Source organism: Jaculus jaculus, chromosome 1 (assembly GCF_020740685.1).
Source record: "Jaculus jaculus isolate mJacJac1 chromosome 1, mJacJac1.mat.Y.cur, whole genome shotgun sequence".
NCBI lineage: Eukaryota > Metazoa > Chordata > Mammalia > Rodentia > Dipodidae > Jaculus > Jaculus jaculus.
This window is the reverse complement of record NC_059102.1, coordinates 124,375,060-124,394,131: the sequence shown is the minus strand read 5'-3', so window position 1 is coordinate 124,394,131 and position 19,072 is coordinate 124,375,060. Positions and strand designations below refer to the sequence as shown.

Sequence of the window (19,072 nt, the reverse complement as noted above, 5' to 3'; positions counted from 1 at the left end):
AAACTGGAATTTGCCCAGAGGAGCATTAATAGAGGACCTAGGACCCCACAAGGCTGTGACCACTCCTGTCATCATGTCTCCCCAGCCACAAAGCATATGTACACCTGATTTGCTTTTCTAGTTATTCTGGCCCCTCCACCCCATCGCCACACACCTGCTAATTGGTTACTCCTTTAAAGAAGGCCAGCAAAAAGCAATGAAGGGGACATGGAGATGAAGGTGAGAGATCAGCTGCAAAGGACGTGGGACTCCGCGGATGTCTTGAGTCCCTGGCCACCTTCCCTTCTAATAAAATGGATTGAGTGCAAAAAAATTAATTAATTAATTTTTTAAAAAAAGGCCAGCGAAGAGAAAGGCCCTGGCAACTGCTCAGGCTTCTGGACTTCCACTATACTCAGCAGGGATGGTCGCTGTGAAATGAACTCGCTCTCAGTACCTACATGTCTAGTTTGATTTGGGAAGAATTCAGAACTCTCCCTGGCTCCCTCACTAGTTTGCCCTACTTGTCATGCTCAGGTTTCTGTTGCTAGCTCAGGAGTGGGGTTCCCTGCGATGGAAAGCTGGGTTCTCCTGTGGGAAGCTCAGGCTCTTCACCCTGGGGCAGAAGGGGCATATGGTTCCAAACAGTCCACCCTCCCTCAAGGCATAGTGAAAATCTCCATTATAGGGCTGGAGAGATGGTGTGGCAGTTAAAGGCACTTCTTTGCAAAGTGCAAAGCTTGTCAGCCTGGCTTCAGTTCCCCAGGATGCACATAGAGCCAGACCCACAAAGTGGCAACATTCATCTGGAATGCCTTTGCTGCAGCAAGAGGCCTCAGTGTGCCCAGTGTCCATGCTCTCCTCTCCTCTCCTCTCTCCCCCTTCTTTCTCCATGAAAATAAATTAATAAATAAAAATTACCCCCCAAGTGAAAAGAACAAACTGAACAGTAACTAAATAAATATAATTTGTGACATAAAAAAATTACCCCCAAAAAAGGGCTGGAGCGATGGCTTAGTGGTTAAGGCATTTGTCTGCAAAGGCAAAGGACTTCGGTTTGATTCCCCAGGACCCATGTAAGCCAAATGCACAAGGTGTCACATGTGTCTGGAGTTCATTGGCAGTGCTAGCACACCCATTCTCTCCTCTCCCTCTCTCTCTCTCTCTCTCTCTCTCTCTCTCTCTCTCTCTCTCTGCCTCTCTCTCAAATAAACAAATAAAAATAATAGTAAATTACCAAAGAAAAGCTCCATTAAAATGGCATTAACCCTTAAATGCTACAATGAGACCCTACCTTGAAAAACCAAAAAAGGGCTGGAGAGATGGCTTAGCAGTTAAAGTGCTTGCCTGCTAAGCCTAAGAACGCATACTGGAATCTTCAGGTCCCACATAACCAGATGCAGTTAGGCAAACATGCAATGTCGTGCAAGCACACAAGGGGGCGCACATGTCTGGAGTTTACTGTAGCTGACAGGCCCTGGCACACACCCATTCTCTCTCTCCCTCTCTCCCTCCCTCCCTCCCTCTCTCCCTCCCTCCCTCCCTCCCTCCCTCTCTCTCTCTCTCTCTCTCTCTCTCTCTCAAAAGTAAAAACAATAATAAAAAATAAGAAGAAAATAAAAACAATAAGAAGAAATGGGGAAAAGAAGCTGGGTGTGGTGGCACACACTTTTAATCCCTGCACTCTGACTTCAAGGGCAACCTGAGACTACATCGTGAATTCCAGGTCAGCCTGAGCTAGAGCAAGACCCTGTCTTGAAAAAGGTAAACAGATGCTGAAGACTCCACATACTTGGGCTGCAAGGCCACTGAGAAATCCTGGTGGAACTGAGTTGATAACCTCCTCCATGTAGGCCACCTGACAACAAGCTGGAAGAAGCCATTCTGCATGCAGTTCAGTGGGAGAGAGAGAAATCACCAGTGAAGATACTCAACAGTGGACACTGCAAGCCTTATATTTGCCCAGCCAGGCCAAATGAGCCAATGGGTGCAATAGTGGCATGTCTATCATGGTGGAAACCAACTGCCCTCTAATTGGACTGGAGGCCCGCTCCATGGGAGGGAATACATCCCTAATACTGAAAACTCAAGACAGGAGTAATTATGAGCCCTAGGGGTGTAACATCTGCTGCTGCTGTCTGGCTAAATGTATATACTATGTTTATCAAACTTCCCAGTAAGCACTTTTTTTTTTTTTTTTTTTTTTGAGGTAGGCTCTCACTCTAGCCCAGGCTGACCTGGAATTCACTATGTAGTCTCAGGGTGGCCTCGAACTCACAACAATCCTCCTACCTCTGCCTCCCAAGTGCTGGGATTAAAGGCATGTGCCACCACACCCGGCGCCAGTAAGCACTTGTCTTAATGATCATACCCATATATTAATGCTACTCTCACTTTTGGTAGAGAATCTTCTCTTTCAGATGGCAGTGACCTTGGGATGACTCAGAAGGCATCATGGTGCTAGGGAGAAGTGACAGAGGAGTGCTCAGCACTGCAATATCTTTATCACACCTTCCAAGGTTCAGGATCTATTGCAGAAGAGGTGGCAGAAAGAATGTAAGAGCCAAAGGAAGGGTAGGAGAATATGAATGAATCGGGGTTCCTTATGCCGCTTGGTGCATCTGGCTTTACTTGGATAATGCTGAATCAAAGCCAGGCCATTATGCTTTACAAGCACACACCTTAATCACTGACCCATCTTTCCACCCCCTAAAATTTTGAAAAATATTTCATCTATTAGTCGGGTGTGGTGGCACACACCTTTAATCCCAGCACTTGAGAGGGGGGTAGGAGGATCACCATGAGTTTGAGCACAGCTTGAGACTACATAGTGAATTCCAGGTCACCCTCGGCTACAATAAGAGCCTACCATGAAAATCCAAAAAAGTAAATGAAAATAAATCTGGGCATGGTGGCGCACACCTTTATTCCCAGTATTTGGCAGAGGTAAGAGGATTGTTGTGAGTTCGAGGCTACCCTGAAAACCTGGGCTAGAGTGAGACCCTACCTCAACCCCCCAAAAAAATTAAATAAAAAAAATATTTTAGAACTCCTTACAACATGCTCCTCCAGACACAAAATGGCCTGGCTATCCATGACCTCACAGTGCCTGACACTACCTACACAAGACCATCATAAGAGGAGGAAAAGATCATGACATCAAAATAAAAGAGAGACTGATTGAGATGGGAAGGGGATATGATGGAGAATGGAATTTCAAAGGGGAAAGTGGGGGGGGGGGGAGAGAGGGTATTACTATGGGATATTTTTTATAATCATGGAAAATGTTAATAAAAAATTGAGAAAAAAATTTATTTGTTTATTTGCTTGCAAACAGAGAGAGAAAAAGAGAGACAGCCTGGCGTAGTGGCACATGCCTTTAATCCCAGCACTCGGGAGGCAGAGGTAGGAGCATCACCATGAGTTCGAGGTCACCCTGAGACTATATAGTGAATTCCAGGTCAGCCTGAAGTAGAGTGAGACCTTACCTTGAAAAACAAAACAAACAAACAAAAAAAATAGTCATCAGGTCTGGGGACAGGCTGAGCCACCCAGCAAAGCAGACCTGTTTTCTTAGAATCAGAGAATTGAGTTTGTGACTTTGTTGAATAAAAGGCTTTCAAGAAGAACTGAGTCAGGCTAAGGAGACGGCTCAGTGTTTAAAGCATTGACCATACCAATGTAAGGACCCGAGTTTAGATCCAGAAAAGTCAAGGAAAGAGGAACACATTAGCATTAAATGTCTAATCCCAGTGTGCCTATTGCAAAGTGGGAGATGGAGACAGAAGAGTTTCCCAGTAGCTAACCTGACAAAAACAGTCATGATGCCAGGTGTGGTAACACGCCTTTAATCTCAGCACTCAGTAGGCAGATATAAGAAGATCGCTATGAATTTGAGGCCACCCTGAGATTACATAGTGAATTCCAGGTCAGCCTGAGATAGACTAAGACTCTACTTAGGAAATAAAAAAAAAAAAGATTTTATTTTTAGGGCTAGTAGAGATGGCTCAGCAGTTAAAAGCTCTTGCCTTCAATTCCTCAGTACCCACATAAAGTGATCTGGAGTTCGATTGCAGTGGCTAGAGGTCCTGGTGCACCCAGTATCTCTCATAAATAAATAAATAAAATATTTAGAAAAATGAAAAGTAGGACTGGAGAGATTGCATAGTGGTTAAGGCACATGTCTACAAAACCTAATGACCTGGGTTCCTAGTACCCATGTAAAGGGAGAGGCACAGTGGAGAATGCTCTCTTTTCTCTATCTTACTCTGCTTGCAAATATTTTTTTTCCCCCTATAGTAGGGTTTCACTCTAGCCCAGGCTGACCTGAAATTCACTATGTAGTCTCAGGGTAGCCTTGAACTCTTAGCAATCCTCCTACCTCTGTCTACTGAGTGCTGGTATTAAAGACTTGTGCCACCATGCCTGACAAATAAAAATATTTAAAAAGTAAATAAAAGCCAGGTCAGGGGTGGAGAGATGGCTTAATGGTTAAGCGCTTGCCTGTGAAGCCTAAGGACTCCAGTTCGAGGCGCCACCACGACCGGCTCAAAAATATTTTTTTAGGGGCTGAAGGGATGGCTTAGCGGTTAAGGCGTTGACCTGCGAAGCCTAAGGACCCAGGTTCAATTCCCCAGGACCCATATAAGCCAGATGCACAATGTGGTGCTTGAGTCAGCAGTTTGCAGTGGCTGGAGGCCCTGGTGCACCCATTCTATCTGCCTCTTTCTCCCTTCCTCCCTCTCCCTCTCTAATAAAAAAATATATATTAAAAAATATTTTTTAAAAAACAAACAACAACAAAAAACCATGGGCATGGTGGCGCACACCTTTAATCCTAGCACTTGGGGTTTGAGGCCATGCTGAGACTACATAGTGAATTCCAGGACAGCCTGAGCTAGAGATCCTACCTCAAACAAACAAACAAACAAACAAATAAATAAATAGGGCTGGGGAGTTGGCTTAACAGTTAATGCCTGCTAAGTCTAAGGACCCAGTTAGATTCTCCAAGTCTCACATAAGCCAGATGCACAAGGTGGTACATGTATCTGGAGCTCATTTTCAGTGGCTAGAGACCTCAGCACACCCATTATCTCTCTCTCTCTGTCTCTTCCTCTCTGTCTAAAATAAAAATAAGAGCCAAGTGTGGTGGTACACACCTTTAATCCTAGCACTCGGGAGGCAGAGGTAGGAGGATCGCTGTGAGTTCGAGGCCACCCTAAGACCACAGAGTGAATTCCAGGTCAGCCTGAGCCAGAGTGAGACCCTACCTCGAAAAACAAAATAAAATAAAATAAAAATAAAAAGTAAATAAAATGGGGCTGGAGAGATAACATAGTGGTTAAAGTGCTTGCCTATAAACCCTAATGACCTGAGTTTGATACACTAGTACTCATGTAAAACCTGCATGTGTCTGGATGCCCCTGGCACGCCCATTATCCTTCTGTCTCTCTGTCTCCGTCTGCTTGCAAATAAAACAAAAATAAGTAGGCAGATAGATGATTGATAGACAGACAGATAGATAGATAAAGCAGACCACCTAGGTAGTGTGCTAGACTGTGGAGGCAGCAGAGGGCGCTGCAGCCATTGTGGATGAAACTGGGTCAGACACGAGTTCCACTCCTGCCAAGATGGGGTAACACCTGGTTCTCTCCTTAGGCTCCTGTAGTTCTCTTCTGAGTACCTGGCTGAGAGACTTTTCTTATCATTCTCCATTGAAACTTTCCAAGATTTCCATCTAAGAGGCCTCTAGCCTTTGTTATTACCAATTCATTGCTGGTGGGTTTTGTGTGCTGTGATCTGCATGTTCCCTTTGCTGTCCTGTCTTCCATGCCAGACAAGTGCCCATCCAGGTGGGTTCCTGATCAATGTCTGCATAAGGTGGATAGACAACACTCACAAGTTCAAGGTGAAGACTGTGTAAGCTCTTTGGGGTCTGGGTGAACCTCCACGTGATCATGAAGGAGAAGCATCCAGGTGTAATGTCCAGGGTGGGGAACTATCACCTTTGTACTTCTATGATTATAGGCCTGTAGTTAACTCTGTGTCTGAGAACACCTTGTTCAGAAAATATCTTTGCTTTCTTTCTCTCTCTTTTTTTTTTTTTTCTTCAAGGTAGGGTCTCACTATAGTTCAACCTGACCTGGAATTCACTGTTTTTAGTTTTTTTTAGTTTTATATTTTAGTTTTTCGAGGTAGGGTTTCACTCTAGTCCATTCTGACCTGAATTCTGACCTGGAATTCACTCTGTAGTCTCAGGGTGACCTCAAACTCACAGCGATCCTCCTACCTCTGCCTCCTGAGTGCTGGGTTTAAAGGAGTGTGCCTCCACGCCCAGCTGGAATTCACTATGTAGTCTCAGGAACTCTCCAGTGGTTCTCCTACCTCCCTCAGCCTCCTACCTCTGTCTCCTAAATGCTGGGAGGTATATGCCACCACACCCAGCTTCTTATTATTTTTATTTGAGGCAGGATCTCTCTCTAGCCCAGGCTGACCTAGAACTCATTCTGTAGTCCCAGGGTGGCCTTGAGCTCACAGTAATCATCCTACCTCTGTCTCTAGTGGGATCAAAGATTTATAGGGGTTTTATTTTATGGTTATTGGAGTTTTTTTTTTTCTAGGTAGTGTTGAGATACTCTAACCTAGCTGACCTGAAATTCACTAGGTGGTCTCAGGCAGGCCTTGAACTCATGGTGATTCTCCTACTTCTCTGCCTTCCAGGTGCTGGGATTATGTCTGGCTTTCCATAGTTACTGAGGAACTGAACCTGGGCTACCATGCTTCGCAAGCAAATGCCTGTAACCACAGAGCCATATCTCCAGCCCTGTTGGAGGTTTATTTTATTTTAATTTATTTCATTTATTTATTTATTTTGGTTTTTCGAGGTAGGGTTTCACACTAGCCCAGGCTGATCTGGAATTCACTATGGAGTCTCAGGGTGGCCTTGAACTCACAGTGGTCCTCCTACCTTTGCCTCCCAAGTGCTGGGATTAAAGGCATACACCACCACATGCCTGGCTGGAGGTTTGTTTGTTTGTTTCCTTTGGCAGGGTCTCACTCTAGTCCAGGGTGACCTAGAACTCATAGTGGTCATCCTATCTAGAGGCCTCCATCATCTGAGCGCTGTGATAACAGATGTCAGCCACCACACCAGAGCCTTTACTTGTTTGAGAGAGAGTCTGGCCTGGAACTCACTATGAAGTCAAGCTGCCTCAAATTTATGATGATCCTTCTGTTTCAGCCTTTTAACTATTTTTATTTTATTACTTTTATTTTTATTTATTAGAGACAGAAAGATGGAGAGAGACAGAATGGGTGCATGAGGGTGTCCAGCCATTGCAAACAAACTCCAGATGTTTGTGCTACCTTGTGCATCTGGCTTACATGGGACCTGGAGAATAGAACCTGGGTCCTTAGGCTTCGCAGGTAAGCACCTTAAACCCTAATCCATCTCTCCAGCCCTATTTCAGCCTTCTGAATGCTGGGTATGAGCTATGACTTGAACCATTAACAAACACAGAACACAGTCATGTCTTTATCAACTTTGGATTTTTTTTTTTTTTTTTTTGAGGTAGGGTCTCACTCTAGTCCCAGGCTAACCTAGAATTCACTATGTAGTCTCAGAATGGCCTTGAACTCACAAAGTTCCCCCTACCTCTGCCTACTGATTGCAGGGATTATGGTGGGCTCCATTACAACCAGTTAATTTTGTATTTTTGTTTCAATATTTTATTTTTATTTATTTGAGAGAGAGAGAAAGAAATATAGAGAGAAAGAGGCAGACAGAAAGTGACAAGACCTCTAGCCAACTGCAAACAAATTTCAGATGCATGTGCATGTGGGTCTGGCTTACATGGGTCCTGGGTAATCAAACCTGGGTACTCTGGCTTCACAGGTGCCTTAACTACTAAGTTGTCTCTCCAGCCCTTAATTTTGGATATTTGTTGTCATTATTAAAACAGTGTCTCATGTGTCCCATCAAGCCTCCAGCTCTCTCTGTAGCCCAGGATGGTGAGATTACAGACGTGAGCTGGGTTAATATTTTCCACCTACCAAATATAAAGTTCAGGGAATGAAGCCAGGCTCAGTGCAATCCACATGAGCTGCAGGATAGCAGCTGGGCAAGTTGTTAATGTTTTAAAAACCCTTATCCGGGCTGGAGAGATGGCTTCGCAGTTAAGCACTTGCCTGTGAAGCCTAAGGACTCTGGTCCCAGACTCGATTCCCCAGGACCCACGTTAGCCAGATGCACAAGGTAGCACAAGCATCTGGAATTTGCTTGCAGCGGCTGGAGGCCCTGGCGCACCCATTCTTTCTCTCTCTTTCTCTCTCTCCCTCCCTGTTTCTCTGTCTCTCTCAAAAAAATAAATAAGCAAGGAAAGAAAAAGGGTTTTTTAGAAAAAAAACCCTTATCACTGGGTGTGGTGATACAGACCTTCAACCACAGCATTTAGGAGGCAGAGGAAGAAGTATCCCTGTGGGTTCAAGGCCAGCCTGAGACTACTTAGTCAACTCCAGGTCAGCCTGGGCCAGAGAAAGAGCCTACCTCAAACCAAAAGAAAAAAGAACAAGTTCCAGGAGGGATCTGGGAAGATGGCTCCACCATAAAAGGGCTTGTTAGCAAAGCCTGTCAGCCAGGGTGCAATTTACCAGCACCCATATATATATTTTTTTTTAATTTATTGAGAGTGACAGAGAGAAGAGAGAGAGAGGGAGAGAGGTAGATAGGTAGAGAGAGAATGGGCACGCCAGGGCTTCTAGCCACTGCAAACGAACTCGAGATGCGTGCGCCCCCTTGTGCATCTGGCTAACGTGGGTCCTGGGGAATCAAGCCTTGAACCGGGGTCCTTAGGCTTCACAGGCAAGCGCTTAACCACTAAGCCATCTCTCCAGCCCACCAGCACCCATATAAAACTAGCTGCAAACATGCATTGCAGTAGCAATAGATGCCAGCATGTGTATACATACATACACAAAAATAAATAAAAGCCTGCGTGGTGGCGCATGCCTTGCCAGCATTCTGGGAGGCAGAGGTAGAATTGCCGTGAGTTCAAGGCTACCATGAGACTATATAGTGAATTCCAGGTCGGCCTAGGCTAGAGTGACACCCTACCTCAAAAAAAAAAAAAAAACAACAAAAAAAAAAAAAAGGCTGGCGGGATGGCTGAGCAGTTAAGTGTTTTCCTGTGAAGCCTAAGGACCAAGGTTTGAGGCTTGATTCCCCAGGACCCACGTTAGCCAGATGCACAAGGGGACACACGCATCTGGAGTTCATTTGCAGTAGCTGGAGGCCCTGGCGCGCCCATTCTCTCTCTCTCATCTGCCTCTTTTTCTCTCTGTCTGTTGCTCTCAAACAAATAAATAAAAATGAACAAAAATTAAAAAACCAAAATAAATAAATAAAAATATCAAATTTAGGGCTGGAGAGTTGGCTTAGCATTAGGGCACTTGTCTGCAAAGCCTAAGGACTCAGATTTGGTTCCTCAGTACCCCTGTAAGCCAGATGCACAAGGTCTGGAGTTCATTTGCATTGGCTGGAGGCACTGTAGCACCCATTCTCTATCTGCCTACTCCTCTCTTTCTCCCTCTCTCTCTCAAAAAAATAAATAAAATATTAAATTAAGCCAGTGTGGTGATGCATGCCTTTAATTCCAGCACTTGGGAGGTAGAATAGGAGGATCACCTCAAGGCTGCCCAGAGACTGCATAGTGAACTCCAATTCCAGGTCAGCCTGAGCTAGAGTGAGACTCCACCTCAGAAAACCAAAAAAAGCCTGGTTTGGTGGTGCATGCCCACATGCCTTTAATCCCAGCACTTGGGAGGCAGACATAGGAGGATCACTGTGAGTTCAAGGCCACCCTGAGACTACATGATGAATTCCAGGTCAACCTTGGCAAGAGTGAGACTCTACATTGAAAACCAAACAGCAAAAATAAACAAACAAACAAACCAAAAAGGGCTTTAATCCCAGCACTGGAGAGGCAGAGGTAGGACGATCTTCCAACCTTGAGTAGGAAGCCATCCTGGGACTACATAGTGAATTCCAGGTCAGCCTGGGCTAGACTGAGACCCTACCTGGAAGAAACAAAAAATTAAATCATACTGTTTACTATTTTGTGCCTTTGGTCTTTTAGGCACCATATTTGTTTGGTGACTTCTTTCAAGTCTTTCTGTGTAAATTGTAACTCATTTATTTTCATTAGTATACACTGTTTTTTTGTAAGAATATCTTACAATGTATCCATTCTGTTGGGGACAGACATTTGTATTGTTTTTAGATTTGGGTGACTTATGAATTTTGCTGTAATAACCACTCTGGTTATTACCACTGGCTGACCTGGAATTCACTATGTAGTCTCAGGCTGGCCTTACAATGACCATACCTCTGCCTCCAAAGTGCTGGCGTCAAAAATGTGTGCCACCATTCCAGCCTTTTTTTTGTTTTTATTTTTTTTTATTTTCAAGGTAGGGTCCCACTGTAGCCCAGGCTGACCTGGAATTTATTATGTAACTTTAGGGTGGCCTTGAACTCATGGTGATCCTCCTACCTCTGCCTCCCAAGTGTTGGGATTGAAGGGGCGCGCCACCATGCCCAGTTCCAAGCAGCTCACAGAGATCCTCCTACTTCAACCTCCAGAGTGCTTAAGCCTAAGGACCCAGGTTTAATTCCCCAGTAGCTATGTAAACCAGATGCACATGGTGGTGAGTGCATGTGTCTGGAGCTCCTTTGCAGTGGCTAGAGGCCATGGTGTGCCCATTCTGTCTCTCTGCCTCTTTTTCTCTCTCAAATAAATTAAAAAATTTAAACAAAATTATTTATCTTTTTAGAGACAGTGAGAGAGAGAGACAAAGATGACAGACAGAATGGGCATGCCAGGGCCTCAGCCACAACAATCAAACTCCAAGTGCATGTGCCACCTAGTGGGCATTGTGACCTCATGCTTGCCTCACCTTTTGTGTGTCTGGTTTATGTGGGATCTAGAGAGTGAAGCAGGTTTCTTAGGCTTTATAGTCAAACGCCTTAACTTCTAAGCCATTTCTCCAGCCTTTAAAAGTTTTTTTTTTTTTTTTTTTTTTTTTTTTTTTAGGCCAGGTAAGGTGACCCTATCTCCTCAAAAAAACAACAGCAACAAAATGGCACTATTATGCTTGGCCTGTTATGAATATTCTTTTATTTAGTTTATTTATTTTGGTTCTTCCAGGTAGGGTCTCCCTCTGGCTCAGGCTGACTAATTTGAACTCACAACAATCCCCCTACCCTTGCCTCCAGAGTGCTGGGATTAAAGGCATGCGCCACCACACCCAGTTCTCTTTCTTTCTTTATTTTGGGGGGGAGGTTTGGAGGTAGGGTCTCACTCTAGCCCAGGCTGACCTGGAATTCACTATATAGTCTCAGCGTGGCCTGGAACTCTCGGTGATCCTACCTCTGCCTCCTGAGTGTTGGGATTAAAGGTGTGCGCCACCACACCTTTATTTATTTATTTATTCACTTCCATAATTATAGACAATAAACCATAATTCCTTCCCCCCTACAAATATTTCTTTTTTTAACTTTGGGACAGGGCCTTCTATGTAGCTGTGATCCTTCTTTTTTGTTGTTGCTGTGTTGTTTTTTGAGGTAGGATCTCACTATAGCTCAGGCTGACCTGGAATTCACTATGGAGTCTCAGGGTGGCCTCGAACTCATGGCAATCCTCCTACCTCTGCCTCCTGAGTTCTGGGACTAAAGGCGTTCACCAATATACTAGACTTCTCCTAACTCTTTATTTTATTTGAGACAGAGAGTGGGAGAACAACATGAGTGATAGAATGGGCATGCCAAGGTCTCTAGCCACTGCAAAAGAACTCCAGATGCATGTACCACCATGTGCATCTTAAGTGGGACCTGGAGAATTGAACCTGTGTCCTTATGCTTCACAGGCATAAGCGCCTTAATCACTAAGACATCTCCCCAAAACCCTTCTCCCAACTCCTAAGCATCCCTGTCTGCAAAGTGTAACCTGAATGGATGCTCCAAGCCTTCTCAACCCTCCCTCACCCGAACTTTTCCAATTCTGGACTGAGAATACCTTCTGATTTAACCCCGCCTCCCCCTACCTTCATCTTTCCCTCCAAACTGGGAAGGAGTCAAGCCAGACCATGGAATGGGGGTGGGAGAGAATGTTCCAGGCTGAGCTCAAGCAACTGCACGTATCTACGTCTCCCCAAGACCAAAGCGGGAAGGAGAGTAAAAAAAGGAAGGCCGGGCATGGTGGTGCATCCCTTTAATCCTAGCACTTGATAAGAGAATAGCTGTGAGTTCGAGGCCACCCTGAGACTACAGAATGAATTCCAGGTCAGCCTGGGCTAGAGTGAGATCCCACCTCATGGATGAAGGGGGGGAAAAAAAGCACATTCTCCCGGAGGGCCAGACCGCGAGCGGGAAGGGGACAGGAGGAGGGGGTGAGTAAGCCGCGGGGCTCTTGGGGCAGAAGCCGCCCCCTCCTCCAATGCCGAGGGTGCCCCCGCCGCGAGCGACTCAAAGGACTTCCTCCTGATTGGCGGGAGGGCGCGGTGGGGGAGGGGGCCGGGGGTGTGCGCGTCCCTCTGTCATGTAAATGTCCCCCGCGGGCTGGACGGCGGCGGGCCACTTTTAAACCTTCGCTACCTGGGGCCGCCTCCCTTCGCCCGGCTTTCCCCCGCCGCTGCGCTCCGCAGGCTCCCGGGGCCGGTTTAGTGTCTGCGGGACTTTTCTTCGTGGCATGGCCCCGAAACGCCAATCTCCGCTCCTGCCTCAACCCAAGAAGCCCAGACCGGCCTCTGCGCTGAAGCCGGCCGACTCGTCGGCCTCGCCCGGCTTGCAGAAGGGAGGTGAGTCCCCGCGCTCCAGAAAGCATCGGCCGGGACTGACGCCGCGACTTCCCTCGTGGCGCCGGAGCCGGGGGTGGGATTTGGGGAAGAAGGCGCGGAACTCGGGGGACTACCCCCGCCACCACGCGGGACTGAGCTTTGTCCCTCCGACCCCTCTCCCCCGCAACAAACTCGCTCCGCCTGGGCTCCACTCGTAGCAAGTGGCATCACCAGCTTGTTTGCGGCCTCTCCTTCGTCCCTCTATGCCCAGCCAACCCCCGAGTCCTCAAAGAACCGTCCACTTCCCAGCATGGCCCTCCCGCCGCCGGCCCACAAGTACGGCCTGAATTACTGCCACCTTCCTCTTGCAGCTCACAGCTTCCTCTTCCTCCCTTTCCAACCCCAGCAAAGCTAGTCACGTGACCTACTGCCAGCCTTAAGACCCTCCCAGGCCTCTGCGTCGCCCTCCAGGTACAGGCTAAGACTTCGGGCCCCGCCCACCTTTCCAGGTTCCCCCCCCCCCCCAGGAGGCCCAGCTCTGGTACCCCTTGTCTAACTCTTCTCTGCTCCTGGGGTTCCCTCTTTCCTTGCGCCTTCGCCACTGCGCAGTCCTCACTTCCCCCCTCTGCCAGGGTCAGTCGGCTACCTGTGCATGTCGTCCAGGGGAGCGGTCTCTCCAGCCCTGGGGACGGTCGATATTAGTCTCCTGTGCTTCAGTCCTTTCTTATCAGCTCCTCTGAGCTGGCTGCACCCAGTCACCCCACGCTGGCTACCACTTGGGTCATGCTACATAAAAAATCGATTTCATACGTGTCCTTCGCCCCTTCCCAGTAGACTGTTAAACTTGGTCGGTTCCTCAGACACAGGCTGGGATTGAGGACGTACGTAGTGCGGCCTTTGGGTAGGGGGAACAAGGTCAGAAATTACACGGCCAGCGTCGGCTTGACTAGGGTTTTGCTCCACGCGTGCTAGGAGCAGTGAACACGAAGTCCACATCTCAGTGCTCCTGCGAACTTGCTTTCCTCTTACTGAGTCTCAGTCCCTTGAATTCAAATGGCATGCAGAAACCTGCCCTCTGATGCCCAAGTATGGTACTGCCATGTTTGCTGTGTAACCTACCTTGTTAAGCAGGACATTTATTTGCTGCTTCTGTCAAATGGGTTCAACAGTGTTTGTTTGTTTATTTTGGTCTAGCCCAGGCTGACCTCCTTCCTCTGCCTCCCAAGTGTTGGGATTTAGGGCATGCGTCACCAAGGAGGTTCTTTATCTGAGAGAAAGGAGGCAGATAGTAAGAAATAAAGAATGGGCACTCCAGGGTCTTCTGGTGCATCTGAAGGCTTATGTGAGTCCTAGGGCATAGAACCTGGGAGCCTTAGCTTTGCAGGCAAATGCCTTAACTGCTAAGCCATCTCTCCATCCTCTTGTTTGTTTTTTTAAAGTAGGGTTTCACTCTAGCCCTGGTTGACCTGGAACTAACAGGGATCCTACTTCCTCAGCCCTACTGAGATTAAAGATACTGTGTCAACACAGCTGGCCTATGTATGTATGTATGCGAGCATACATGTATTTGAATAATAAGTCTGTTTTGGCCAGGCGTGGTGGCGCATATCTTTAATCCCAGCATCCAGGAGGCAGAGGTAGTAGGATCTCGGAGAGTTCGAGGCCAGTCTGAGACTACTTAGTGAATTTCAAGTAAGACTGAGCTGGATCATAATCCTACCTCGATTTGGTTTTTCAAGCCCTCGCTCTAACCCAGACTGGCCTGGAATTCACTATGTGGTCCCAGGGTGGCCTCGAGTTTACAGTGATGCTCCTACCTCTCTGCCTCCCAAGTGCTGAGGTTAAAGGCCTGTGCCACATGTCCCGGTTGATTGTTTTTTTTTTTTTTTTTTTTCAAGGTTAGGTCTTGCTCTAGCCCAGGCTAACATGGAATTGACTATGTAGTCTCAGAGTGGCCTCATAACCATCCTTCTACCTCTGCCTCCTACCTCTCTGCCTCCCAAGTGCTGGGGTTAAAGGCGTGTGCCACCACACCCAGTTTTCATTCTTTTATTTATTTGTTTTTTTTTTTTTTTTCAAGATAGGGTCTTGCTCTAGCTCAGGCTGACCTAGAATTTACTATGTAGTCTCAGTGGCCTCAAACTCTTGGTGATCCTCCTACCTCCCCAAATGCTGAGATTAAAGGTGTGGGCCACCATGCCAGGCCAGTTTTCATTCTTGCTGAGATTTGAGTCTAGGCAATGCGCTTAAGACAGCTACTGAAATAATGTGCTCTTGAAATGGGTAGTGTTTTTCCATTTAGCTTTATGTGAGACTAGATTAGAAGAGATAGGAGGGAGAAACTATAGTCTCCCCAGTCTTCACATGGGTGACTTGCGATGCCCAGCCCTCCTCTATCGAATCAGTCCTTAACAGCTGTTTGCATTTGTAGGAATCCCTATATTACAGAAAGGTGTGGGGGTGGGTAGCACTCAAGGCCATCCTAAGCCAATATTATATAGTTAGCATTTCATTTCCAGTCTGTGGCTGTGGTGTTCTCTTCTGCAAGAGGAAGGGAAAGAATTCTGGTTTTTTTTTTTTTTAATTTATTTAAAAAAGATTTTATTTGACAAAGAGAGAGAGAGAGAGAAAAAAAGAATGGGTGTGCCAGATTTCCAGCGCACTGCAAATGAACTCAAGATGCATTCACCTCCTTGTGCATCTGGCTAACGTAGGTCCTGGGGAATTGAACCAGGGCCCTTTGGCTTTACAGGCAAATGCCTTAACCGCAAAACCATCCCCCCATCCCTATTTATCTGTTTTATTTTGAGAGAGGAGAGAGAAGAGAGAGAATGGGTGTGACAGGGCCTTCAGCACCACCTTGTGCATCTGGCTTATGTGGGTCTTGGGGAATCGAACCTGGGTCCTTAGGCTTTGCAGGCAAACATCTCTCCACCCCAAGGGATTGAATTCTGAGTGGGGTAAGAGGCCATAGAGAAAAAAAGAACTGTGGGTGTTGCACGGTCAAGAGAGAGCCATGCTAAATGTCTTGACTTATCTCTGCCATGGCCACACCCCTCCTTTGTTTACCTGATCTCACTCTTTGGCTTTCTCTTTTCTACTTCCTAGCGTTCTTACATTCACCTTTAGAAGTACTTCTGGAAAGGTCTCCAAAAGGATCAGGATGGCTCTACAGGCTGCTAAGAGGGTGGGAAGGGAAACTGGAAGCCTGTCAGAAGGCATCACAAGGTTCAATAGGCCTCCTGCAATGGATGCTGGGAACTTAACTGGAAGTAGTTGTGGGTCACTGGTACCAACCTGTGGCGCAGGCTTTGTAAGGTGAAAACAGCAGCAGTATTTTCCAGTCCAAGTTTCATCCTAGTAGTGGCCCTTGAAGTCAATTTGGTGAGGTGTTACTTGCATATGAAAAAGAATGAAAATTAATCATCCTTAGGGTGAGTTGTAGTTCCCATGCGTGCGTGCATGTGTGTGTGTACAGGGCCATACTGTTTTACATCATAGGTTACATTAAAAAATAGGACTCGCTGGGCTGGAGACATGGCTTAGCGGTTAAGCGCTTGCCTGTGAAGCCTAAGGACCCCGGTTTGAGGCTCGATTCCCCAGGACCCACATTAGCTAGACGCAGAAGGGGGCTACATGCATCTGGAGTTTGTTTGCAGTGGCTAGAAGCCCTCATTCTCTCTCTCCCTCTGTCACTCTCAAATAAATAAGTTAAAAAAAAATAGAACTGGGGCTGGGCGTGGTAGCCCACGCCTTTAATCCCAGCGCTTGGGAGGCAGAGGTAGGCCATGAGTTGGAGGCCACCCTGAGACTACAGAGTGAATTCCAGGTCAGCCTGGGCTAGAGCAACACCCAACCTTGAAAAACAAACAAACAAAAAAAAGGGATTGGGGGGCATGGTGGCACATGCCTTTAATCCAAGCATTTGGGAGGAAGTAGGATCACACCCGGCCCTCTCAAACAATTAAATAAAAATTTCAAACAAACGAAAATATTCAAAAGAATAGGATTTAGTTGGGTGTAGGGGCGCTCACACCTTTAATCTCAGCACTTGGGAGGCAGAAGGAGGTTCTGCAGTGAGTTCAGGCCACTCTGAGACTGCATATGGGATTCCAGGTCTATAGTGAGATTCTCTGTGGGTAGGGGGGTTAGAAGAATTGGGGGCTACCAAAGCCAGTGACCTGGGTTCCATTTTCCAATATGCATGTAAAGCAAGATTCACATGGTGGCGCATACATCTGGGGTTCATTTGCAGTGTTTAGAGGCCCTGTCATGCTGCCCATTTTCTTACTCATTTCTATCTCTGTGTACAAATAAGTAAAAATATTTAAAAAATGGGACTCGGCAGGTGTGTTGGTGCACACCTTTAATCTCAGTACTGGGGAGGAGTGTCACCATGAGTTTGAGGCCACCCTGAGATTACATAGTGAATTCCATGTTAGCCTGGGGTAGAGTAAGACCTTACCTAGAAAAACCGAGAAAAAAAGTGAGAGCTGGTTCAGTGTTTAAAGGTACTTTCTTGGAGCCAGGCATGGTGGTGCATGCCTTTAATTCTAGCACTTGAGAAGTAGAAGGATCACTGAGTTCGAGGCCACCCTGAAAAAAAAAGGGGGGAGGTGCTTGCATGGAAAGCCTGGGTTCAAATCCCTATTATCCACATCAAGCTGATGCACAAAGTGACTCATGCATAAGGATTTCATTTGTAATGGCAGGAGGCCTTGGTGCGCCCATTCCCTCTTCCTCTTATTCTTTCTCTGCTTGTAAATTAATTAATTAATTAAGAGGCTGGGGCAATGTTTACCTCAGTGGTATAGCCATGGCCTAGCATGTAGGAGACCCTGGGAGCTCTGTGGTGGGTAGGCCTCTAATCACAGCACTCAGGAGGCAGAGGCAGTAGGATCGCCAGTAGTTGAAGGTTGTCCAGGTGTACATTAAACAAGTTCTGGGCCAAGCTGTGACTACATAGTGAGACCCTATTTCTACAAACCAAAAAACACTTGCTTTTCTCGGTTTCTGCCTCCTGTGAGTTCCCTGTGGCTCAAGGATAGGGCTTGCTTAAAATGTACCACATTTCACTTCAGAAATGTTCAGAGCTTGGTGTGGTAGCACATACCTTTAATCCCAGCACTCAGGAGGCAAAGGTAAGAGGATCACCATGAGTTTAAGGCTTATTTGAGATTATTTAGTGAACTTCCAGGTCAGCCTAGGGCACTGCAAGACCCTCCCTCGAAAATACAACAACAAGAAAGAAAGAAGAAAGCCGGGCGTGGTGGCCCACGCCTTTAATCCCAGCACTTGGGAGGCAGAGGTAGGAGGATTGCCATGAGTTCAAGGTCACCCTGAGATGGCAGAGTTAATTCCAGGTCATCCTAGACCAGAGTGAGACCCTACCTCGAAAGACCAAAAAAAAAAAGAAAGAAAGAAGAAAAAAAAGAAGGAAGGTAGAAAAAAGAAACAAAGGAACCTAATTTTTTTTTTTTTTTTTTTGAGGTAGGGTCTCACTCTAGCTCAGGCTGACCTGGAAATCACTCTGTAGTCTCAGGGTGGCCTCGAACTCATGGCATTCCTCCTACCTCTGCCTCCCAAGTGCTGGGATTAAAGGCGTGCGCCACCACACCTGACGGAACCTAATTTTGTATTTTGTGGATTAAGTAAGAAATCTGTAGTTAGCACAGCCCCATGTTACCTGTATTCCATGGTATAAGCTTCAGTGCTATGGACACAAAGAGTCTGCCCACAAGAGCCCATAGCAGATTTTGTTCATTTTTGGTTTTCTGAGACAGGATCTAACTCACACTATAGTCCAGGCTGGTCTCAACTCATCCTCCTACCTCAGCCTCCCAAGTGCTGGGACTATAGGTGTTGTGTTTCTGCTGAACTCTTATGATGGAATTTTTTGTAAGTGTTCAGTGACAATGCAGGACTAGTTTGAAATTAACGGATGTGAAAATACATTGTTGAAATCAGTAAATGTTAAAAAATTACTGTTTGGTTTTTTTTTTGGTTACTTTCTCTTTTCCCCTGGGAATAGGCTGTCAAACTATGTCAGGTTGTCACAGGTGCTAATGATTCTTCCTTTAGAGAAATTTTAAAAGTTTTTATTTGAGAGAGAAAGAATGGGCAGCAAGGGCCTCCAGCCACTGCTAATGAACTCCAGACCGCATGCACCACCTGTGCAGCTGGCTTTATTTTATGTGGGTCCTGGGGAATCGAACCTGGGTCCTTAAAGTTTTGCAGGGAAGCACCTTAACCATTAAGCCATCTC

The 19,072-nt window shown here is 46.4% G+C and overlaps 1 protein-coding gene across 1 annotated transcript in view; it reads right to left on the bottom strand.

The window, feature by feature from the left end:
* Dync2i2 (dynein 2 intermediate chain 2) overlaps positions 1-13,476 on the bottom strand; it is a 37,036-nt gene extending 23,560 nt beyond the window's left edge. The window contains exon 1 of the mRNA XM_045161133.1: positions 13,454-13,476. Within this exon, the coding sequence (XP_045017068.1) occupies positions 13,454-13,461 (8 nt within the window). The 5' untranslated portion in view covers positions 13,462-13,476. The remainder of the gene's footprint in view (positions 1-13,453) is intronic.
* Between the last annotated feature and the right edge of the window lie 5,596 nt (positions 13,477-19,072).